We start from the raw sequence: 24,244 nt of genomic DNA, 5'->3' as shown, positions 1-24,244 counted from the left end.
AAAATCCTCAAAATAAAATGAATAGTTAATTTTCTAAATATCTGCAGAGCTTCATGCTCCCCTCCCAGCTCCCCACTCCCCTCAGGCCCACCCTGGACGGCATAACCCCTTTCCTCTGGCAGTGCTGAGCTTCAGCTGTGTTCTGGCAACCTCCTGGGTCTCTGATCCACCAGCATCTTCCCCCTTTCTCTGTCCCCCTGCTGGTGCTGTGCCAGGTAGGGGGCCTGGTCAGCACTAGCCCAGACTTGCTCGCTGCGGGGGGGGGGGGGGGGGGGGCGGGGGGGGCGGGGACGGGGAGACACTAGTTCAGAGACTCACAAGGCAAGGCAAGACTGGCTGAAGGTTGTCATCCATCCTCCTGGCCAGCCAGCGTTCCACTCATCCACCCAGACGCCACCTTCCTAGAGTCCTAAGCGGATGTGGGGCAAGCTGGGGCAGCTGGCTGTCATCCTTATTAAAATTCTTCTTCAAACACTCCGGTGAGTGGCCTGCTGAAGATAAACTACCAGGAGAGAGCCCTTCAAAGAAAATGCTTTAATGATGCAATTATCTTCAATCAACTCAGAACATCTTTATTACATTAGAAAGGGGCAATCCATCTTGGAATAGAGAGAGAGAGAGCTGATCCTGCAGCAGACACCAGCCGGTCTGAGGGCCCCTTTCAGCCTTGCTTTTAAATTTACATGGAGAGAAAACTTTCTAATTAAAATTTTCTGGCTGCGCCGGGCGGTTAAACTGTCCCCAAAAGCTGGATTTCATTAAAGCAACTTTGATTTTTCAAAAATAAATATAAATCGATTTAGGCTGTTGTTTCTGTGTTCTGGGATATTAACAAGACATTAAGTAGTTACCCACAAACCAATCTCATGATTTATTCTAAAACTCAGGGAGAGTAAACGGAGTGGCGCCTGGTCTGCAGCACCCAGGAAGATTTTAAACCAAAGATTGGTCCAGTTCGGGGACAAAAATCCGAATAAGCACAGGTCTTTGTTGGTCCTCGGCTCCTCCTCCGAGCTGGGCGTGGGGAGCCTGCCTCGGCCTGGGAACGAAGGCGCTTCTGAGAGCAGCTCCACCGGCCAGGGTCGGTCGGAAGTCCGTGCTGCCCGAAGGCTCTCCCTGCGGGATTTTCCCAGGTCCCGGGTCCCACGCCGATTTTCCGAGCAAGTGCGGAGCGGAAGAGACTTATGGTGAACCTAACACCCAGCGACAACCTTCGCGTTCCTGGCCAGGAGCCACTCGAGGCGCCTCGCTGCGTCCCGCCCTGCGTCGGAGGAGGGTAGGTCGGGCCCTTTCGCCTTCCCCGAGGTCCCGGCCGCTGCGCAAGAACCTGCCCATGGGACGCCCAGGGAGCGGGAGAGGCGGCCCCTGCCTGGGAGGACACTCGGCGGCTACAGGTGCCTGAAAAGCCAACCAGGGTCAAGGGCACCGTGGCCTGACTTCAAGGAGATGGTAGTCCAGGTTCCAGTCCGGGTGCGGGTTCCTTCACGTGCCCGCCCCCCACCCCCAGGGTTCAGAAAGAGTGGGTGAGCCGAGACAGGCGATGCGGAGGGTTCCGGCTCAGGGTTGGGGCGCAGCGGAAACAGTCGGCTAACTACAGAGGGACGACGGGGCGGGAGGCGCCGCGAATCTGACGGCGCGTAGCGCTTCGCTGCGCAGGATCCGCGCGAGGTCAAGGACTGGTGCTCTGACCACGACTCCGCCAGGTCGCGCCCGCCGTCGGCTCCCCGGGGTGGGGAAGCTAGGGCCAGCTCCGCGTGCTCCCCGGGTGTCCAAGCAGCCTCCTGGACAGCAGGAGCGCGGGCCGAGCCCACAGCTATCCGGAAGAGGGCAGTGGGCTCTTGGAGAGGGACAGGGGCGCGCCAAGACGGCTGCGGCCCGGGATAGACTCAAGGGTGCCTGGCGGGCGACAGCCCCGCCCCTCCCTAGCTGTTCAGCCCCTGGGTCAGCAAAGCCAATGGACGCCTAGATCCACGCGACAGCGGCCGCGGCGATTGGACAGCGGCTCATGAAAGGGACCCTACCTTTTTATAGGGGATGGAGAACGGGGTCGCCTTCAAGTCCCTGGCAGTCGAACTGTGAGCTTTCCTTCCACGTCGTGTCTCCTGGTCAGCGCCAGCCCCGTGCTCGCTCGCCGGCTCGCGTATGGCCCCGGCGTCGCTAGTCATGAACCCCTCTGGGCTCAGGATGTGTGGCGGGGACCGCGCAGGGCCCAGCCCGTTGCCCTTCAGTGTTGAGTCTCTGCTCGAGGCGCAGCGCCGGCTGGGCCCGGAGCCCGCGGAGTCCCGGGAGGAGAGGCCACGGGGCGCCGTGGAGCCCCGGACCTGGTTTCCGTCGACTTCTCGCTCGTCCTCCCCACGTAAGTGCACTGTCGCACGGTCCCGGGCCGCGAGAGAGCCCTCCTGGCCCAAGCTTGGAGGACCAGGGCGGGAGGGGCGCTGTCGTTTGTAAGCTCGGAAAGTAATCAGCCACTAAGCGTCCGGCCTCGGTGCGAAGAAAGAAGCCAACCCACCCTAACCCTACAGCCCGCACAAGCTGGGCAGCCGCTCCTGCGTCCCATGCAACCAGGCTTCCGCCCTTCCTGGGGAGTGGAGTCGGAACCCCAATGCCCTGCGGGTTTTTGGCGCCCCTGTCGCCTCGTCCGTCTCCCGCAACGGTGAATTTCGCTTCTGCGCTCAGCGCTCAGTTTTTGCGGCGGCCTCCAGCCCAAGCTTCTCGCTTCTCTAAGTGGGCAAAGGTCCCCTGCTCCGTGGGGTGCGGGGATGCGGATTTGGGAAGCAGAGTCCGAACCACAGTGGCCCGTCCCTACCCGCATGGTTTTCCCGGGGCCTTGCTTCTCTTACCCCTGTGGCTTCTGGGGTCTTATCTCCTCTGAGGACGTGATCAAGGACCCGGGAAGGGAATCCGGGAGTGTCGGAAAGGGGAGCGCACTGCCGGTGTCTGAGCGTCACATGTGTGCTTCTCTTTCCTCCCAGGCGCCCCCAGCCCTCCGCCCTGCACGCTCCGAAAACATAAGAACAACCGCAAGCCACGGACGCCCTTCACCACCGCGCAGCTGCTGGCGCTGGAGCGCAAGTTTCGCCAGAAGCAGTACCTGTCCATCGCCGAGCGTGCCGAGTTCTCCAGCAGCCTGAGCCTCACCGAGACGCAAGTGAAGATATGGTTTCAGAACCGTCGGGCCAAGGCTAAACGGTTGCAGGAGGCAGAGCTGGAGAAGTTGAAGCTGGCGGCCAAGCCTCTGCTGCCCGCGTTCGCCCTGCCTTTCCCTTTCGGCGCCCACCTGCAAGGCTCCCCAGGCTCTTATGGGTGTGCCACGGGCACTTTGCCTCAGGTGTCGGGACTCCTCGCCGCACCTGTCACTGCCTACGGCGTGTATTACCTTTCCTAGGGCGCCTCGCCCCACGCCTTGCCTGGTGGTGACCTGGGCGTCCTCTGTAGAAGGCGTGCGCGAGGCGGGGAATTGGGCCCTGCGAGCGAGCCGCGCCCTTGCCGCGCACCTGTCCTCCCGCGGAAACTGATGCGTCGATTAAACTCCCCGTGCCCCGCCGGTGTTTTTGTTTGTTTTTCAGGTGTTTTTGTTTTTGTTGTTGATACAATGTTATAATTCATCGTCAAGCCTATTAGGGGTATCTTTCAGATATTTTAAAACTTTTTAAAAATCATGTTCATACTAGGCAAACTTTCCTGAAAGACAGTGAACATACGTAGTTTCATACAGTGTTCTCGAAATGGACCGGTGTAGAGCTTCCTATTTTGTGCAAGGCAGCCAATAAATTGTTCTCAAGTTTACTCTATGGGAGCTCCCTCCGACGCCCTGGCTCCAGTAACCTCCACTCAGGATTCACCACACTGTCTCCGGCGGCAAGAAACTGATTACAGAACAAAGAAATGAAAACAGTTTGGTGCCAGGACTGCTGAAATGAAACACACGCATTACTTTCACTAAGTAGACGTGTTACCATTGTGGCAGAATGAAAGCTTTCACGCTTATTTTGGGGAAGTTCTTCTGTATTTTTTTTTTTTTTTGGACATGTAGCTTAATATATAGCCACCCTTTTTTTAATTTTTTTTTATTTTATTTATTCATTTTTATAAAGGAGAGAGAGGAGAGAGAGACAGAGAGAGAGAAGGGGGGGGAGGAGCAGGAAGCATCAACTCTCATATGTGCCTTGACCAGGCAAGCCCAGGGTTTCGAACTGGCGACCTCAGCATTTCCAGGTCGACGCTTTATCCACTGCGCCACCACAGGTCAGGCAGTTCTTCTGTATTATTATTTCTTTTATTAAAGAACGTCTGAGCCCTGGCCAGACAGTACAGCTCGGTTGGCTAGAGCATCATCAGGAAGCACAAAGGTTGCGGTTCAATTCCTGAGCAGGGTACATACAAGAACAGATCAATGTTCCTGTCTCTCTCGCTCTCAAATCAATAAAATAAACATTAAAAAACCGAAATATTAGAGAATGTATGGGCACCTGAGGTGAGATGCGGTATGTGGGTGTGCGTCTGTGTAAATGTAGGGTTTGAGGGGCTGTCCATGCAGAGAGGCTGTGTGGCTGCAGAGTCGCGGATGATTGTGGAGAGCACGGTGCGCACAGTTGGCCATGCACCTTCGGCTCCTGTGAGGACCCCGCACTTAGAGACACCCCACACCCAGTGTGGATCTGGGGAGGAAAAGTTACTGGAGGGCCTGCAGGAGACTAGGGCTCAGGGTACGTTGAAATGGCCTTGGCTAACTGGGCTAGAATGGCTAGGGACCTGCTGGTCCTACTGTTCTGTTCTTTGCAATATGCTGTCAACTCAGGAAAGGGCATTTCCAAGCCCCGAGTGAGGAAAGCCACAGTCCTACCTTACCCAATGTTTCACCTGGCTGTCTCCCCATTCCAACTTCGTTCCAAGGTGCCTGGGGCTGATGGAAGCCTGCACAGCAGGCTGTTCAGCCTGAGCCCCATTATGGGCAGCCTCCTCCCCGCCCTCACCCTGCCTCTGAGCTGCAGCCAGGCCCTGGACGTGCCCCACAAGGAGGGGACTCCAAGCCCTCTGTCCCTGGAGGCCACATGCTGGTGGTGCTGGCTGGGTCAGGCCTCTTGGAGGGAAAGGACAGGGTTTTACACCATGGGTGGCTGAGGTGCCACCCCACAGGAAACAGCTGTGAAATCCCAGAAGTAAAGATGATATTGCATTAAATTGCCTATTACTAGCCATCATTCTCCCTGTTTCCTCGGAAAGTGGGATTTCACTACGGATTTTATTTATTTTTATTTTATTTATTCATTTTTAGAGAGGAGAGAGAGAAGGGGGGGGAAGAGCTCGAAGCCTCAAATCCCATATGTGCCTTGACCAGGCAAGCCTAGGGTTTCGAACCGGCGACCTCAGAATTTCCAGGTCGATGCTTTATCCACTGTGCCACCACAGGTCAGGCTCACTACGGATTTTAAATGGAAACTAACACTGTTCTTAGAGTACAAGTTGCTGGAGGTGAAGGTTGGTGGCAAGAGGAGCAAGGAGCCCACACTGCCCACTCATTCCAGATGTGCCCGCATGGGCCCTCCTGAGCTTTGCTGTTTAAGCTCAGCCCAACTCCACTCACGGTCTTCAAGGAGACAGACCTGCCTTGTCAATACACCAGAGAAGGTGGTGGGGCCATGGCACAAAGGGAGCTTGCCAGGGGCTGCGGGGGCCTGAGAGCCAGGACCCTCAACCTGCCCTGACTCCTATGCCCTGTGCACCTCACAGAGCACAGCTGTTACTTTTTTGTTTTTTTTTTAAAAAATGCATTTACTGATGTGGCCAGATAGCTCAGTTGGCTAGAGGTTTGTCCGGAAGCACAAAGGTGCTGGTTTGATCCCTGGTCAGGGCACATATAGAAACAGATTGATGTTTCTGTCTCTCTCTGTTTCTGTATATGTCCTGACCAGGGATCAAACTGGCGACCTCTGTGTATCTGGACAAAGCTCTGACCAACCCAGCTATCTGGTCAGGGAAGCTGTTGCCTTTTAAGGCAACTAAGTACCTTGATGCTCTTCTCACATCTGAGGTTCTTTAGAGACGCCCACTGGGGAAGTCAGGACAAAATTCTAGACCAGGACAACAATGCTCACTTGCAAAGTTTGAGAATTGTCCTGATGTATGAGATAATCCCAAGCAAAGGTGACCATGACACCAGCACAGGAGGAAAAGGAGAGCCTGGTGCCCACTGTGCAGCACCCCCCCCCCCACTTCCCTTGCTCTCCGCTGGGGGCGTGGTCTCACCACGGAGCAAGGGTCCACACACACAGCCCTGCCATCAAGCAGGCCCCTCCTGTCCCTGGGGTGCTAGAGCACAGGGCAGCCAGGGTGGCAGGGGAATCTGCTGAATCAACCATTTTTGACCAACACACCCACCTGGGGATGCTGCCTGCCCAGGCCCCCTCACTGAGCTTGTCTACCACCCAAGAGTAAGGGTCCAGATATATGAGCAACCTTGTTGCTGGGCAAGGAGGGCTGAAGCAAATTGTTAAGACCAGGACTCTCCTGATGTTCCAAAGGGCTACCCTCCTCCTGGATGCATACTGCTTGTCTACCTCTCACAGAGGACTCGCATTCTCAGCTCTCATGGGCCAGCCCCCAGGGCTGTACAACCTGCCAGACAGAAGGTCTCCGAGGCTCTGAGCCTGCTGTGAACCCCAAGCCATTCACACATAAGGACCCTGTACAGCAGCCCAGGGACTGTCACCCCTCATCAGAGAACAGGCACCCTAAATTTGAATCCTGGCTTCCCTTCCCTGTCCATGTCGTCATCTGCTGCTGGTGGATTTAGAGACACCAGCCTTGCCCTTGGGAGACCACCTGGATGAGAGGGAGGCCACCACGATGAGAGGACAAGATAAAAATTCAGGGCAGACCACAATTTCATAGGTAAATAGGCCGCTTGGTCTGGGGACCAGGAATGGGCCAAGTTATGCACTGGTATGCAGCGTGAGTGACCCTAGGTAGAGCTAAAGTGGGGACGGCAGGACCATGGAGGACCCTAGATGGTGGCCCACCTGCCAAGCTTGAGTGTCTCATCAGTCTCATTAAATGAGTAGCATAACAAATAGGCCTCACTGGTTTGGGTGACCAGAATCCCATGTGAGCCCTAGACCAATCACTCTAAGGGTCCTCCATCAGTGTCACCTTAGCGAAGGAGGCAGGATTCATGCGCTCTGGTTTCTGGGGGAGAAACAGGTTGGGCCCCTGGGTCCTTTCCTGGCACAGTTGGCTCTCGGAGCCCCTGCTGGCCACCTGCACCAGCCACAGGTGCCCTCACACCAGCCTTGCCTACTCTGTCTGGGGTACTACTCTTAGCTCACCCCAGTGAACCTATTTTATACAACTTAGATGGTGACTGCCACACCCAGAGGCAGGAGGCTGGGAAGGCCTCGTTTAGAGCCCTGTGGTTTTAAACCACTGGTCTGGGGGCCAGTGCCAGTCCACAAACAAATTAACCACCCTGAAACTGAATTTATACTAAAAATTTTAGAATAACTGCTGAAATAATAACTAGAGTGTATCTAATTTCCAAAGTAACAGAATGAGAAAAACTCACTCCATCCAAAATAAGGCACAAAAAGGGAGCAAAGAAAAGGCAAAACAAAGGGCACTAAGTCTGCCACTGGCTTCAGAGGGTGAACAGGAACCAGACTCGTGAGGTCTGAGTGTGGCTCTGAGGGACATAGACCTGGTGCTGGAACGGCACACCTCACTGTGTGACAGCAAGACTGAGGCTATGTCTTGCTCCTAATGTGACTTCACACACCAGTCAGAAAAAAAACAGTCACTCCAACAGGCTCTTGGTCACCCAAATAATAAAACGTTGAGTGCTTCATATAAACTCAAGCGTGCTCACCTGACCAGGCGGTGGCGCAGTGGATAGAGCATCAGACTGGGATGCGGAAGGACCCAGGTTCGAGACCCTAAGGTCGCTGGCTTGAGCGCGGGCTCATCTGGTTTGAGCAAAAAAGCTCACTAACTTGGACCCAAGGTCGCTGGCTTGAGCAAGACGTTACTCAGTCTGCTGAAGGCCCACAGTCAAGGCACATATAAGAGAGCAATCAATGAACAACTAAGGCAACGGTTCTCAACCTGTGGGTCGCGACCCCAGCGGGGTTGCCTAAAACCATCAGAAAATACATAATGCATATCAGGTATTTACATTCTGAATCATAACTGTAGCAAAATTAGTCATGAAGTAGCCACCAAAATTATTTTTTGGTTTGGGGTCACCGCAACATGAGGAACTGTATTGCAGGGTGACGGCATTAGAAAGGTTGAGAACCACTGAACTAAGGTGTCGCAACAAAAAACTGATGATTGATGCTTCTCATCTCTCTCCGTTCCTGTCTGTCCCTATCTATCCCTCTCTCTGACTCTCTCTCTGTCTCTGTAAAAAAAAAAAAAAAAAAAAAAAAGAAAACACACAAAAAAACTCAAGCATGTTCATCGCATTTTCCACAAGCAGACTAATGCAAACTTGGTGACCTGAGAGCTGTTGTCATTTGGCAGCTGGTCCTGAGCTCTGGCTCTTGTGCATCTGCAGATGAGCTCCTTTCCTCTTCCTTGTAAATGCTTTCAATGTGTGTCTTCCCTCAACACTGCGACCTGGAAAACCGTTCCCAGATTTTGCAGCAGAAATATAAGCATCTCCTCAGATCTCATTATGTTGGTGGTCATTTTTTATTCATCAGTAACATTCTTCACACTGAAGTTTTATAGTCCCTGTTTTTCAAAAGAAAACCCGAGACAAAAATAAGTAGTTTTCTAGGTTGGGTGAAGGTAAGCTTGCAACCCACTACAGACAGTCCACAGACTACAAAACACAGTCCCCCGTGGCAGCTAATGTGCGGAAGAGAATTTTAGCAGCATGCACTGCACAGGATGCACAGAAATTAGGGGAGGAAGGTCTCTGAGGGAGACAAACAAGCAGTTAGCCTCTTTTTCTTTTTTCTTTTTGTAACAGAGACAGAATCAGAGCAAGGGACAGATAGCAACAGACAGGAAGGGGGAGAGATGAGAAGCATCAACTCTTTGTTGTGGCACCTTAGTTGTTCACTGATTGCTCTCCCATATGTGCCTTGATGGGGCTACAGCAGACCGAGTGACCCCTTACTTGAGCTAGCGACCTTGGGCTCAAGCTGGTGAGCCCTGCTCAAACCACGTTCAAGCTGGCAAGCTTGGGGTCTTGAACCCAGGTCCTTTACGTCCTAGTGTGACTCTCCATCTACTGCGCCACCACCTGGTCAGGCTAGCCTCTTTCTTCATGACAGGAGCCTGCACAGCCCTGCCATGACCCCCTCAGTCAAGGCTGGCCATTGTCCATCCAGAGAAATGTTAAATCTCTCAATCTAGGCCCTGGCCGGTTGGCTCAGCGGTAGAGCGTCAGCTTGGCGTGTGGGGGACCCGGGTTCGATTCCCGGCCAGGGCACATAGGAGAAGCGCCCATCTGCTTCTCCACTCCTCCCCCTCTCCTTCCTCTCTGTCTCTCTCTTCCCCTCCTGCAGTGAGGCTCCATTGGAGCAAAGATGGCCCGGGCGCTGGGGATGGCTCCATGGCCTCTGCCTCAGGCGCTAGAGTGGCTCTGGTCACGGCAGAGCAACGCCCCGGAGGGGCAGAGCATCGCGCCCTGGTGGGCGTGCCGGGTGGATCCCGGTGGGGCGCATGCGGGAGTCTGTCTGTCTCTCCTTGTTTCCAGCTTCAGAAAAATACAAAAAAAAAAAAAAATCTCTCAACCTACCAGGACCTACACCTGTTTTGACTTTTCTCCTTGATCACTTGGCAACCCATCAAGAGTCTCTATAGGGCATGCAGCCATTGTGTAATGTGATACCCACCCTCTGAGACTCCCTCCAGGTCTCCAAGGGCTTCAGGTATGGCTGTCAGAGCTGGGAAGCAGCCTTTGTCCCAGGAGTTACAAATGACCAGCAGCTGCTTCTGGCCAAACCCAGAGCCCAGGACAAGAACTGGTGTAGGTGAGCTGGGAAGAGGCATCCTTCTCCTGCTGGTCCAACCGAAGTCCTGGGTGGGCAGAGCCAGCCTGGAAGCACCCCAGGTGTATATCTATTAGGGATGAGGCTCCTGGAGGAGGCCCTGCTGGTGGCCCCCACTCTGCCAGGCCTAGTCCAACAGCCCTTATTTGACCAAAATAGCTAGTCCATTGCTTCTGTCCACATGCTGCCTCCAGAGTAGGTCTGGGCTCCACATACCTGCCTATACCTGCTTTTTCCTGTTGTGGTCCTGCACGCCTCTGAGGTACGCTCTCGCCATAGCTACTTGGTGACCATTGATAAGAGGACTGTAGATTCTGGGCTCTGCTCTTGCCAGGAAGACACCTACCAGCCAGATACTCAAGATTTGGCACCTGCCATGGTACTTCCTTGGGAAGGCTGCCCCAGTGGGTGCTCTGCTCCTGTCTCAGCACTGACCACCATCACCAAACCCTAGTTGTTATTGCTCAAGAGTTCAAGGAGGATAATCCCAGATCTCTTATACAGCCATGAGTTCTCAATGATGGTATCCTGCCCACTCATCCCACCAGAGGTGCAAAGACTCCATAAATCTTCCCGAAATCTGAACACTGAAAACAAAATGTTCACACCTAATTATTAGTCATTTCCCTGTCTAGTTCAACAATATGGAAATGACAGCTAGAGGCCATTAATGAAAAGTATTTGCTTTAAAAAGGACATCTGTACATAGGGAGGTGGACCGGAGCACACATCAGGGTCATTCCTGAAATCTGTGGTCTCTCATTGCTGATATTGCCTGCAGGCATCTTCTAGCTATTCCCCAAGGGACTGAGACATGGAGGGTGGCCAAGGCGTGGTCCTGGGGTAGACACACCAGAAAGAAGAGGCAAAGCTCAGCACTGATACACGTCAACCAAGGATGCCTGTGACGCCTCGGGGACCACTCACAGGCCGCAAGTCTCCCTGTCTGTCATCACTGGTGCTTATTTCTTTTCTTGGTGCTCTTAAATCCTCGTGATGCACCTTGACCAAAACAGATGGTAGAAGGTATTCTGAAATGAAAATAAAAAATCTTGACACTAAAGCATTATATCTTTTGCCAACAAACAGCCCAATTCCTAAGAGCAGTATCATGCATGTTTTCTTCCTGTTCCTTCTCCTTCACTCGTGGAACATTTCGGAGGGCAGCTCTTCCTCCCCAGAGACTGCTCCCGGGCCCTGGGGCAGCTTTGTTTTGTAGCTGGCCACACCTCTGACCTGCCTCCTTATGGGGACCAGCTCCCACCGAGCTCCCCTGGGTTGACTTCCTGTTACCCACCCTGTGCTGAAACCCTAACTACTCACTAGTAACTGGATTCACTCGCTGGCCAAAGTCCAGTCCAGTTACGTGAAGGCAGCTGAGGATCATGAGTTCTTCTTCTTGTCAATTTGGAATCGTTGGACTCATTTATCCAACATTTTCCCCAAAATCAGATTTGAACTCAAGTTTAACCCAATAAAGATATTGATTAATATTAAAAAGACAAACTCACAGGTTATAATTTAAGTAATTGCAATCAAGCTTCTTTCTATCTAGAAGGAAAGGGGGCGGTACTCTGCATTCCTGGGCTGCAGGGCTTCCAAACACAGTGAGCAGGAGGCACTACCACAATAGCCATAATAGCCAGGCTTCCAACTCCTGTGAAAGTCTAGTCTCAAGCCAGTGTCAGCTTCTCCCAAGGTCAAACCCAGAATGCTCCCCATAAAGCACATATTCAGAACCTCAGAGACCAGCTACTGACCTGTGGGTGTATGACCGCCTGTCCCCCATGGGCTCTGGAGGTGGTGCGGCATGTTCAGAGCAGACTTCCATGGTGTCCCCGTCTGCTTGCCCCCTGTCATCCCCCAGGGCTTCTGCCGACAGCTGCAGGGTGGCCGTGGGAGTGGCTGGGCTGTGGAAGGCAGAGGGGTGAGCAGAGATCTACATGATGCTGGGAACAGCCCCAACTGCCCCAGTAATAAACTCACTAGGAAGAAACTAGTTTTTCCTGCGAAGACATATAACTATTTGACATTGTGTAATTTTCAGGCTACAGGATAAGGAGAAGAATCACAGTAAGGTTGGAGGTCAATGTTGATACAGGAAATGCCACATTTTCCAAATTTAGGTGTAACAATTACACTTTGCCTTTAGAAAATGTGTTTTGCCCTGGCAAGTTGGCTCAGCGGTAGAGCGTCGGCCTGGCGTGCGGGGGACCCAGGTTCAATTCCCGGCCAGGGCACATAGGAGAAGCACCCATTTGCTTCTCCACCTCCCCCCCTCCTTCCTCTCTGTCTCTCTCTTCCCCTCCTGCAGCGAGGCTCCATTGGAGCAAAGATGGCCCGGACGCTGGGGATGGCTCCTCGGCCTCTGCCCCAGGCGCTAGAGTGGCTCTGGTCTCGGCAGAGCGATGCCCCAGAGGGGCAGAGCATCGCCCCCTGGTGGGCAGAGTGTCGCCCCTGGTGGGCGTGCTGGGTGGATCCCGGTGGGGCGCATGCGGGAGTCTGTCTGACTGTCTCTCCCCGTTTCCAGCTTAAAAAAAAAAAAAAAAAAAAAAAAAAGAAAATGTGTTTTTATGGTGCCATGTGGTAAATGCCAATGAAGGGTGCCAAATGTCTTTTCACTACAATCAATAAGAAGTTTACTAAATTAACCACACAACATTGAGAGTCCTAATACCAACGTCTCTACACAGCACTGTAGGGTTTTTCTCCCACAATGACCTTTCGGAAAGAAGGGAGTTCTTTCATATTCTTACAGAATTCTCATAAAGCCTTTATAAAAATCTCCCCTACTGCAGTGAGTTCTCACAATTATTTTAAACAGCAAAGTCCAGCTGGAAGAAAACAAGTTTGTTCAAAAATGCAACTTTTAGATGGTTATAAAGGTTTACCTAAGAGAATCAGTTAAAAAAAAAAAAAAGAGGCAGCTTGACCAGGAGGTGGTGCAGTGGCTAGAGCGTGGGCCCGGGATGCTGAGGACCCAGGTTCGAGACCCCGAGGTTGCCGGCTTAAGCATGGGATCATAGACATGACCCCATGGTCGCTGTCTTAAGCCCAATACTGGGTTGAAGCCTAAGGTCACTGGCTTGAGCAAAGGGTCACTGACTCAGTTGGAGACCCCCCAGTCTAGGCACATATGAGAAAGCAATCAATGGACAACTAAGGTGCCGCAATGAAGAATTAATGCTTCTCATCTTTCTTACTTTCCGTCTGTCTGTACACCATCCCCTCTCACTAAAAAAAGACAAATATAATACGAATATAAGATTTATTACTGGAGGCATCTCCCCATATTGTATCCTAAATTGTCAGGTGTAATGAACAGCTGTTGTCAAGTCTGTCCACACACCAACAGGACAAGTGAAAAGCCAGAGGCCCCACATGAGGTGGGGCCCACAGGTAGGATCAATTCCCAGAGGCCCACGTGGCAGGTAATGTGTGAGCGGATCTGATATGCCGGGCACAGGTCAGGTGCAAACATGATGATGTCCTAAATGCCCCAGGAAAGAAACCACAATGGCATCCCAGTGACTCCCTGCAGAGCTGGGAAGTCATGCTGTCCCCTCCTGCCCTTCCTCCAGCAGGGTGGCTGTACACCAAACAAGCCTCTACTTGTTTAACCCCTACGGTCAATAGCTCTGACTTGTCGAGGTTTCTATTATCCACAACTAAACGTTACAGTAAGTGACACAGGTGCTGACTGATGATGTCTATATACTCAAAAGGCTTCTTTGCGTTCCAGGGGTGGTTGCATCCTGCAGTGTGAGCATGCACAGTACTACACATACCCTCTGCTTTTCTTGGGTTTATCAAAGCGGAAGTCCGCAGGGTAGAGATGACGTCTCACCAGGTGATCCTTCCTGTCTTTGCTGGTCTTGAACTTCTCTGTGCAACCTTCCACCAAGCACTGATACTGAAACAAAAATGGTGTCCCCTCCATCCACAGAGCTGGGGGCTAAGGGAGGGAAGGTGCCCCTGGATGTGCCCGGAACTGAGGGCTGGGAGCTCTGACTCTTTGGCAGACAGCTCTAAAGTCTCCCAAGATAACTGGTCACTCACCATGTCCTGCCTTTCAGACAAGATCTGGAACAAGGAGTCGTGCCACTCCAGGATGTGGATGTCCAGCAGGTGTCCAGAGGGGAAGGCCCGCTTGCAAAAGGAGCACATGTTTCTGTGCAGAGTGTGGTAGTGGTGCTCATAGTCCTCCAGGGTGTCAAATAGCTGGCAGCAGCCCGCCACCTGACAAGTGAACTCTGGCACCCTGGCAAAGGAAACCGCTGCTGACAACGTTAGTCTATCGATAATTTCCCTTTAAGTGGCCCCATAAAGTTTTGGATGTTTCTTTTGCAATTCCAAATCTTACTTTTTTAAAAACTAGGTTTTCACAAACCAGCTATGTGGTGGCGACACTAACAAAGCGGGGCTCGGAGGTAGGTCCTGGCAGAAGACTATGCGACAGGTCACAGGGTGCCCAAGAAAGGGGCGAGGTGAGGGACCAGGAGGGGAGGCGCTGGGCGAAGAGAAGCTCACCTGGGCCTTTCGGGGACCCCAGCCACCTGCGCGAGCACATCCTGGAGGTACAGGTGCCGCTGCACGTCTCCATCCTGCAGAACACGTGCGCACTGAGCACGCAACCATAGGTCCCACCCGCCCGGGCTCCGCCCCGCCTGGGCCACACCCACAACCGTAGGCCTCGCCCCACCCCCGCCCCATTCAAAACGTAGACCCCGCCCCACCACACCCACAAACCGTAGGCCCCGCCCCGCCCCACTTACAACCGTAGACCCGGCCCGGCCCCACCCCCGCCCCACCCACAACCGTAGGGCCCGCCCCGCACGCACGCGCGCGCGCGCACGCACACACACACACACACACACACACACACACACACACACACACACAACCATAGATTCCGCCCCGCACCCGCCACACACAACCGTAGGCCCCGCCCCACTCAAAACGTAGACCCCGCCCCACCACACCCACAAACCGTAGGCCCCGCCCCGCCCCACTTACAACCGTAGACCCGGCCCGGCCCCACCCCCGCCCCACCCACAACCGTAGGGCCCGCCCCGCACCCGACACACACACACACACACACACACACACACACACACACAACCATAGATCCCGCCCCGCCCCCGCCACACACAACCGTAGGCCCCGCCCCGCCCCCGCCCCCACACACACAACCATAGATCCCGCCCCGCACCCGCCACACACAACCGTAGGCCCCGCCCCGCACCCGCCCCAAGACAACTGTCCTTTCTATCGACTCACGCACCTCGAAGAACTCGTGGTCCCGCGGGAAGCGCACCTGACGCGTCGCAAAGCGGAAGGGCGAGGCCCCGGCCGCGGGGTCCCGCTGCACAGGCAGCGGCTCCGCCGCTCCAGGCCCAGCCGCTAGGCGGGCGTGCAGCGCGGGCGGCAGCTGCATCGCGCTGCGCGGCAGCGGAGCCGCAGCCTGTCGGCCACCGTCCTCCAGCTGCCGGGGTGGGGCCGGATGTGACGTGCCACTTCCGCTGCCGACTGGTTTCGGCGGGTTGTGGCAGCGGTGTGGCGCTGCGGGTGAGTACGGCTCAAGCTCGGGGACGGGGCGCGCGGGTTACCCGCAGACGGGCGAGGCCGATGCAGAGAGGGAGCCGCGCCGCGGCGGCCCAGCTCCTGGGCGGAGATCGGGGTTCTCCCCCGAACCCCGTGCTCAGGTCCTCCTGCGGAGGCTCCGGGCCGCTGCGGTACCCTCGCCGGCAGTGCTCCTCCTTTGTATCGGCTCCAAACCGGTCACAAAGCGGTCCTCGGAAAACTCGGGTTTTCTCGGACGTTTTCTTTGCTTCAAGTGCTTCGGCGGCTTCTCGCTATCTGCGTCCTGTGTCCTTGTCGCGGCCGCTCCGCGCCTCCGCGGCCCGGGCCCCGCGCCAGGTGCCCACGGCGCAGAAAGCGGAGGAGGCCGAGCAGCTCTCTGATTAAACCGGGATAGGTGACCCCTAAGGGGCCCGTGGGCGCTTGAGACTCACTATGGAGTGTGGGCCAGGTGCGCACGGACTCGTGGCTCAGAATGTTGCAATGGCAAGTAGTGGGTGCTTTAATTTAAAATGTAGTTGAAAAAGTGTGATTAAAAACGTCTGATCAGTTCATTCTGGAAGTGAAAGGTGCTTGTGGCTCTGTGCTCAGCCAGCCATTCACGTGCCCAAGAAGAGCCCTGGACAAACCCAGACTCTCTTTTTTTTTAAGTAGTATTTTATTTATTGTTTTATAGAGTCGGGGCAGTGGGTGGGGGGTGAAGCAAGAAATATCAACTCATATTTGTTTGACTTAGTTGTTCATGGCTTGCTTGTTGCTTCTCGATGTGCCTTGACCTGGAAAGGCCAGGGTTTTGAACTGGTGACCTCAGCGTTGGGGGTTGATGCTCTATGTACTGCAACACCACAGATCAGGGCTTTTATTTCTTTTTTTTTTTTTTTAAGCTATTTTTCTTTTTTTTTAAATTATTTTTATTTATTTATTCATTTTAGAGGAGAGAGAGAGAGAGAGAGAGAAGGGGGGAGGAGCAGGAAGTTTCAACTCCCATATGTGCCTTGACCAGGCAAGCCCAGGGTTTTGAACCGGCAACCTCAGCATTCCAGGTCGACGCTTTTATCCACTGCGCCACCACAGGTCAGCCAGGGCTTTTATTTCTTAATACTTTATTTTTTTTCTCTTTAAAATCTTTAGAGCGTTTGACTTTTTTTTTTTTTATAACTTTTCAAATGTTTTTCAAGCCAATTTGAGCAACTAGCTTTGAGATCTCAACAGGGACTCTGTCACTCCCTCTGTGTTCAGTCGGGTGTTCACCAGCGTGTGAAGTAGGCGTCTTGGCGCACCAACACGATGACTTCTCCAGTACAGACTTCATCTGTCCATTTGTCCTGACTGATGGCACGTCACAGAAGTCCAGTGAGCTGTTGCAGTTGTGTTCCTCTGAGCTGTGTTTAGTGCTGCTGATGGTTAGCATCCTGGCTTTTTTTTTTTTTTTTTTTTCTTCAGAGACAGAGAATCAGAGAGAGGGATAGGTAGGGACAGTCAGACAGGAATGGAGAGAGACGAGAAGCATCAATCATCAGTTTTTCATTGTGGCACCCCAGTTGTTCATGGATTGCTTCTCATATGTGCCTTGACCGTGGGGCTACAGCAGACCGAGTAACCCCTTGCTCAAGCCAGCGACCTTGAGTCCAAGCTGGTGAGCCTTGCTCAAACCAGATGAGTCCGTGCTTAAGCTGGCAAGCTCGGGGTCTCGAACCTGGGTCCTCCGCATCCCAGTCCGACACTCCATTCACTGTGCCACCGCCTGGTCAGGCACATCCTGGCTTCTTGCCTTGTCCCTCTTCCCATCACCATGGCAACCAGAGGTGGGAGGTGGGGGCTGCCTGCAGGTGAGAGACCGGTTTCTTGCAGGAATTATTCCCAAATCCACAGAGAACAGCAAGCGTGTCTGTGTTGTCTTTTCTGTTGTCTGTGGTTTGCAGCACCTTGTCCAGGGCCCTCTGGGAGTGATAGTGAGATGGTGGTCTAGGCTGTCAGTGAGTCAGATCCAGTTTTCACTTGTAAAACCAGCTGTTTCTCAGGTAAAATGAACCATTTCCAGTTGGCTGGCCTTTTGTAGCAACAGTGGCAGTGATTGGCCTGCTTGTCTAGTCGCACAGGCATTAACAGGAACTGCTGTTTGATCACTGCAGCAACTGTGAGGGAGGGTTACTACTCACCCTCAGGGAGCTAAGAGAGGACAGCTCCTCCAGCCCACAGCCCGGCCCGGCCGCCCCTCGTGCACCTTACGCCCCTCACTCCCAGAGCGGCGACCTAGGGACCAGCTCGTGCTTACTCTTCTGCCCTCATGTTTGGAGACACTTGCCTCTGGCCAGTGTTTGATGTTTATACACTGTGACCTGTAATTACATCCAGAGAATTTGTTTTCTATCTCGCAGGGTCACAGTTACATTAATAGCTGTTGGTAATGAGCTGTGGAGTGTGTGCGGAGTTGGCTCTGCTTGGTGGTTTGTTTGACATGGTGTCTTCACTGCAGCTGGCAACCCAGTGGTCCCTAACCTTTTTTGAATCACAGAGCCTTTAAGAAACTGCTGAAAGACTCTGTCAGAAAATTCACAAATGACTTTGCCTTTGATTCCAACAGATCTCTTGTTGATGGATCCAGAGAACCTTGTGTAGATAGATCGAGAGGTTTACGTGAAGTATGTCAATTTTGCTCATACTTATTTCTTGACTTTATAGCTGATTGCCAGTGTTTGTCTGTTTTCTCCATTCTATCAGTACTGTTGATGGTAATGGCTAACTGGAAGACAAGCCCCTGTGCAGACCACTACTGTCCCCTTGGGGACATCTCAGTTATGGCTTTGATGCCAGAGAGTTCTGTATCTACTCCTGAGACCCTGGGGCATCTGATCGACAGGGCAAACTGAGCTGAAGTGGGACCCTACTCAACTCAAATGCACAGGAAATGTAACAATTTTACCAATAGCATCTGCATATATTGCCAAGCTTGGACAAGAGAAGGGAATGTCCTAGGTACCAGAGTACAGAGAGAACATAACCCTGAACACAGGGTGTGAGAACCATGTGCAGGCCTCCTGGGCTGGAGCCAGGGTTTGAAGACGTGCTGGAGGATGCAGTGGTGTAGCCTGTGCAGAGCTCCCTGCGTAGATCCAGGACCTCTGCCAGGACAGCTGTGTTTTCCCAGCCAGGATGAGAAAACTGTCTGCCAGCCACTGGCCCAGGGACATGAAGGATGACCCAGTCCTGCGAGTCCACATTTTATGTACCTGCAGGCTCCCAAGCTGAAGCTTGGGCCTGGAACTGGCTAGAATTTGAATTTCCACAGGTAGCATGTCTGCTGGAGACTGCCCAGTAAGAAGTGACAAGCCACACCAGGGAGTGCCACCTGCAGGGAAAGGAAGACTCGCCTCCAGGAACAAGCCCCACTACAGGGTGGACAGCCAGCCACAGGTGGTCATGGGGTGTCCACAGGGAGCATCGTGTGACCCCCATGATGATTTGGTTTCTCAAAGAGCCATTGGCCGAATTTGATTACTTTACAAATTTTTTAATAGGGTTTTGTTTGTTTTTGTGTGTGACAGAGACAGAGAGAAGGACAGACAGGGACAGACACACAGGAAAGGAGAGAGATGAGAAACATTAGTTCTTCATTGCAGCTCTTTTGTCTCCTTGGTTGTTCATTGATTGCTTTCTCATATGTGCCTTGACCGCGGGGGGGGGGGGGGGGGCCAACAGCAAAGCAAGTGACCTCTTGCTCAAGCCAGCGACCATGGGGTCATGTGTATGATCCCATGCTCAAGCCAGCGACTCCGCACTCAAACTGGTGAGCTCGTGCTCAAGCCAGCGGCCTTGGGGGTTCAAACCTGGGTCCTCTGCGTCCCAATCTGATGCTCTATCTACTGCGCCACCACCTGGTCAGGCAATAGGGTTTTGTTTTTATAAATAGTTTTTTCTTACCTTTAGGAGAGCATACTGTGATGTTATCTCAGAGCCAAAACGATGAGTGAATTTCGGATTCACCATGATGTCAATGAGCTGCTCAGTTTGCTGCGTGTACATGGAGGGGATGGGGCTGAGGTTTACATTGACCTTCTGCAGAAGAACAGGACCCCGTACATCACCACCACTGTGTCTGCACACAGTGCCAAGGTGAGTGCCCACCCCTGTGCTGTCCACAGTGTTCACCTTCCTGGCTGGATGGCCCTAGGAGTGCCGATGATGTCAGACAACCTTGGCAAGTGCTTTCCTTGGACCAAGTGTTCCACCCAGCTCAGTGCTTCTGATGGCCCTGCGGCCCGGACAGATGAGTGGGCAGAACCTTGGGGCGCCCTTGCTGTCAGCCTGACCTCGGAACCCAGGCTCTTCACCACGTCCTTCATATCCATGTCGGAAGATGCAGCAGTTTCTCTGATTTATAGTCACCTTGTGACACAGATAGTCTCCTGAATGTAAAAGGAGGCTTCTGGTAGTAACCACATTGAAATCCCTGTAAAGTGGATTATTTTTCTTCATTCAAAAAATGTGTAATTCAGCCTGACTAGTGGCACAGTGGACAGAGGGTTGACCCAGAATGCTGAGGTTGTTGGTTTGAAACTGCAAGGTCGCCCACTTGAGTCTGGAATTGTCAACATGATCCCAAGGTCACTGGCTTGAGCCCAAGGTTGCCGGCTTGAGCAGAGAATCACTGGCTCAACTTGGGCTGAAGTCCTGCTCTGATCCTGGTCAAGGCACGTATGAGAAGCAGTCAATGCTCAATTAAGGTGAAGAACTATAAGTTGATGCTTCTCACTCTGCCTCCCTTCCTGTGTCTCTCTCTCTCTCAAAAAAAGTGTAATTCAAAATCATACATCTGTATTAAAAGATAGTTTTGAAATCTTTTTCAAAACACATCATGAAGCTTCAGTTATTTAAACAGCTTAATAACACCATAAGCATGAATAGAAAAATTCTCTGAGCACAGTAATTTAGGAGCATACTATATTTAATTTGTTATAAGGAAAGCATTAAAAATCAGTGAGAAAACTTAACCCCTGAACCTGACCAGGTCGTGGCACAGTGGATAGAGCGTTGGACTGAGATGCAGAGGACCCAGGTTTGAAACCCCAAGGTCGCCAGCTTGAGCGCGGGCTCATCTGGTTTGAGCAAGGTTCACCAGCTTGAACGCAAGGTCACTGGCTTGAGCAAGAGGTCACTCAGTCTGCTGTAGCCTCCCCCTCCCCCCCCCCCGTCAAGGCACATGAGAAAGCAATCAATGAACAACTAAGGTGCCACAACAAAGAATTGATGCGTCTCATCTCTCTCCCTGTCTATCCATATCTGTCCCTCTCTGTCTCTCTCACTGTCACACACACAAACAACCAAAAAAGGACTTAACCACTGAGCCTGTAAAGGGGCGCTGCCTTCTCTCTACACTTGACGGGTCCCCGTCTGTCCCTGGCACTAGAGGTCAGCACCTAACATGTTCCTGTGTGCTTCTGGATGCCACGGCTCCTCTACTTCAACAGCTATCATGTACCCAACTTAAAACTAACAGACACGCGGCACAGCAACATACAAAGCCCCCTCCCAGGTAACTGTTAGTCCTTCCTGTGTCTACGTTCATCACCAGTAGTTACTGTTGCGACAGGTGGGCAGAGCGACAGGGCAGCACCAGTGCCCAGAGAGAACAGAGTAGAATGAATGCATAAACTACCAGGAAAAGCTTATGTGGTTATTGTCTAACCTAAGGTTTGGGAAGTGTAACATGAGAAACCTTAGAGGAAAATAGTTTTACAAAAAGTTTGGTGAGATGTCTTAGTTTTATTTCAGCAATACATGTTTGGTTTTTTTTGGTTAAGATTTTATAAATACTGATTTTTAGAGAAGGAGGTAGAGAGAAAGAGGTGGAAGATCAGGAAGCATCAACTCAGTTGCTTCTCATATGTCTTGACCTGGCAAGCCTGGGGTCTCAAACTGGCGATCTCTGCATTCCACGTGATGCTGTCAGGCAGTATATGATATTTAGCCTGCCTGATTTCACTCTATTTGGGTTTTTGTGTTTAGGAAGTTATTTTAAGGTTCTTAATTATTGTCACTAAATCACTTATGTTTGTGCTTTTGAGGTTAAAATAGCAGAATTTTCTCGTACTCCAGAAGACTTTCTGAAGAAATATGATGAACTGAAATCTAAAAACACAAGAAACCTTGACCCATTGGTGTACCTGTTGTCAAAGCTCACAGAGGACAAAGAGGTAACTGCTGACCGTGGGACTGGGCGTGTCAGGGAAGAGGAGTGGGGTGTGGGAGCTGCATGGAGGGGAGCTTGCATTGGGAGTGGTTTCCAGCACATGGGTCTGAGCAGTAGAGATGACACCTCACAAGTCGACTGGCACTGGTGCTGCCCTGTCGCTCTGCCCACCTGTCGCATCAGAATAACAGTAACTACTGGTGATGAACGTAGACACAGGAAGGACTAACAGTAGTTACCTGGGAGGGGGCTTTATATGTTGTGCCATGTTTCTGTTTTTTTTGTTGTTTTTTTTCTGAAGCTGGAAACGGGAGAGACAGTCAGACAGACTCCTGCATGCGCCCAACCGGGATCCACCCGGCACGCCCACCAGGGGCGATGCTCTGCCCCTCCGGGGTGTCGCTCTGCCGCGACCAGAGCCACTCTAGTGCCTGGGGCAGAGGCCAAGGAGCCATCCCCAGCGCCCGGGCCATCTTTGCTCCAATGGAGCCTTGGCTGCAGGAGGGGAAGAGAGAGACAGAGAGGAAGGAGGGGGTGGGGGTGGAGAAGCAAATGGGCGCTTCTCCTATGTGCCCTGGCTGGGAATCGAACCCGGGTCCCCCGCACGCCAGGCCGACGCTCTACCGCTGAGCCAACCGGCCAGGACGTTTCTGTTAGTTTTAAGTTGGGTACATGATAGGTGTCAAAGTAGAGGAACCGTGGCATCCAGAAGCACACAGGAACATGTTAGGTGCTGACTTCCAGTGCCAGGAACAGACGGGGACCCATCAAGTGTAGAGAGAAGGCAGTGCCCCTGGGAGCGGAGTTTGGGAACGGCTGGTGAAGCAGCCCCAGGTTTCCCCCCGCGTGAATAGAGGGTGTAGCCGCTTGTGGCAGGAAGCATCGGGAGACCAGACAGCTCGTGGGCTGACCGGAGGCCCTGCTGTTGCTCTCCATGTGGTCGTTGAGGGTGGAAAGGGGCGGAGTGGCCAACTGGGCCGAGGCCACAGCGTGTGGCCCAGTGTCACGCAGCATTCTGTGTGCAGACCCTGCAGTACTTACAGCAGAATGCAAGAGTGAGAGCTGAGCTGGCAACCACAGCTGCGGCCAGCAGTCCTGCCAGCTTCAGCACCCCTGCCACAGCCTCCAGGATCTCCATGCAGGAGCTCGAGGAGCTGAGAAAGCAGCTTGGCAGCGTGGCCACGGGCTCCACTTTGCAGCAGGTACTGCAGCCCACAGGCCCACTCATTGCAGCAGAGGGCGGGGGTGCTGGTGGGGGTGCACGTCTCACTGTTAAGATGAATCGGAACATGAAGACACTGGTTGAGACTCGCTGTGTGGATAAGCATCGTGGACACGGGTGGGCAACCAGTGTTGGGAAGGATCTGGAGCAGTTGGTTCATCTGCTGCAAGGCAGTTGTGGGTTCAGCCAACACAAACTGCAATTCCCCACCTCCCTCCATTAGTTTTTGTCAGCTTGTCTTTAAAATTATACCTGCCTGGCCTGACCAGGCGGTGGTGCAGTGGATAGAGCGTCGGACTGGGATGTGGAGACCCAGGTTTGAGACCCCAAGGTCGTCAGCTTGAGCACGGGCTCATCTGGTTTGAGCAAAGCTCACCAGCTTGGACCCAAGGTCACTGGCTCCAGCAAGGGGTTACTCGGTCTGCTGAAGGCCCCCAGTCAAGGCACATATGAGAAAGCAATCAATGAACAACTAAGGTGTTGCAACGAAAAACTGATGATTAATGCTTCTCATCTCTCTCCGTTCCTGTCTGTCCCTATTTATTCCTCTTTCTGACTTTCGCTTTGTCCATGAAAAAATAAAAATAAAATAAAATTATACCTGCCTGACCAGTGGTGGTGCAGTGGACAGAGCATTGACCTGGGCTACTGAGGTCCCAGGTTCGTATTCCTGAGGTTAGCAGCTTGAGCATGGAATCATCGGCATGACTCCATGGTTGCTGGGTTGAGCCCAAGATCTCTGTCTTGAGCAAGGGGCCACTGGCTCAGCTGGAGCCCCCTGGTCAAGGCACATATGAGTAAGCAATCAATGAACAATTAAAAAGTGATACAACTATAAATTGATGCTTATTATCTCTCTCCCTTCCTGTCTGTCTCTGTTTCTACTTCTCAAAAAAAAAAAAAAGGTTTATAGATAATTTTACTCAGACTTTTTTTTCTCCTATGCCTACTGCTTTTTCTTGCTTTTGAATCTATGTATTGCCCTGTTCTCTTGATGTATGTCTCTCTGCTCATAGCCTTGCCTCTGGCCTTCAAACCCCACAGAGCTTTGTCCCTGTTCGGGTCCAAGCTTAGCATAACGGCTGTGACAAGGCCACTGGCCAGCACTACTGGGGTATGTCCTGTGTCCAGCACCTCACAAAGCCCTCACACTGATACCCCATATGACACGAGGAAACCGAGCTTACGCCTGCCCTGCTCACACTCCTGAGCCAGTGCTTCCGAAAGCCAGGCCACCCAACAGCTCCAAGCAGT

The 24,244-nt window shown here is 52.7% G+C and overlaps 3 protein-coding genes across 9 annotated transcripts in view; 2 read left to right on the top strand and 1 right to left on the bottom strand.

Moving 5' to 3' along the window:
- The first annotated feature begins 594 nt into the window (after positions 1–594).
- On the top strand, positions 595–4,138 carry VENTX (VENT homeobox). Its single transcript, XM_066239064.1, has 3 exons — positions 595–1,276; positions 2,032–2,356; positions 2,973–4,138. The coding sequence occupies exons 2-3, from the start codon at positions 2,143–2,145 to the stop codon at positions 3,383–3,385; spliced, it is 627 nt and encodes a 208-aa protein (XP_066095161.1). The 5' UTR covers positions 595–1,276; positions 2,032–2,142; the 3' UTR covers positions 3,386–4,138.
- ZNF511 (zinc finger protein 511) lies at positions 4,136–15,465 on the bottom strand. 4 transcript variants are annotated; one of them, XM_066239062.1, is made up of 7 exons: positions 15,283–15,465; positions 14,529–14,602; positions 14,058–14,259; positions 13,787–13,911; positions 11,759–11,908; positions 10,926–11,029; positions 4,136–8,730 (listed from the first exon to the last, which is right to left on the bottom strand). In XM_066239062.1, exons 1-6 carry the CDS (start codon positions 15,433–15,435, stop codon positions 10,951–10,953), a joined length of 783 nt encoding a protein of 260 aa, XP_066095159.1. In that variant the 5' UTR covers positions 15,436–15,465; the 3' UTR covers positions 4,136–8,730; positions 10,926–10,950. The 4 variants fall into 4 exon arrangements, 3 of the variants coding, with proteins under 3 accessions (XP_066095159.1, XP_066095158.1, XP_066095157.1); XR_010726566.1 differs by lacking the exon at positions 4,136–8,730 and adding an exon at positions 8,751–9,356 and having other exon boundaries at positions 9,742–11,029; XM_066239061.1 differs by lacking the exon at positions 4,136–8,730 and adding an exon at positions 8,751–10,045.
- TUBGCP2 (tubulin gamma complex component 2) overlaps positions 15,440–24,244 on the top strand; it is a 24,518-nt gene continuing 15,713 nt past the window's right edge. The window contains exons 1-5 of one of the 4 annotated variants that reach the window (XM_066239057.1): positions 15,440–15,566; positions 18,868–18,992; positions 19,506–19,691; positions 21,644–21,772; positions 22,794–22,970. In XM_066239057.1, the coding sequence (XP_066095154.1) occupies positions 19,542–19,691; positions 21,644–21,772; positions 22,794–22,970 (456 nt within the window). In that variant the 5' untranslated portion in view covers positions 15,440–15,566; positions 18,868–18,992; positions 19,506–19,541. Of the gene's footprint in view, positions 15,567–16,549; positions 16,653–18,867; positions 18,993–19,505; positions 19,692–21,643; positions 21,773–22,793; positions 22,971–24,244 lie in introns of those variants that run through there. The other 3 variants (XM_066239056.1, XM_066239058.1, XM_066239059.1) reach the window with 3 other exon arrangements.

Source organism: Saccopteryx bilineata, chromosome 7 (genome assembly GCF_036850765.1).
Source record: "Saccopteryx bilineata isolate mSacBil1 chromosome 7, mSacBil1_pri_phased_curated, whole genome shotgun sequence".
Taxonomy (NCBI): Eukaryota; Metazoa; Chordata; class Mammalia; order Chiroptera; family Emballonuridae; genus Saccopteryx; species Saccopteryx bilineata.
The sequence above is the reverse complement of the archived record's forward strand: the minus strand, read 5'-3'. Positions and strand labels throughout refer to the sequence as shown.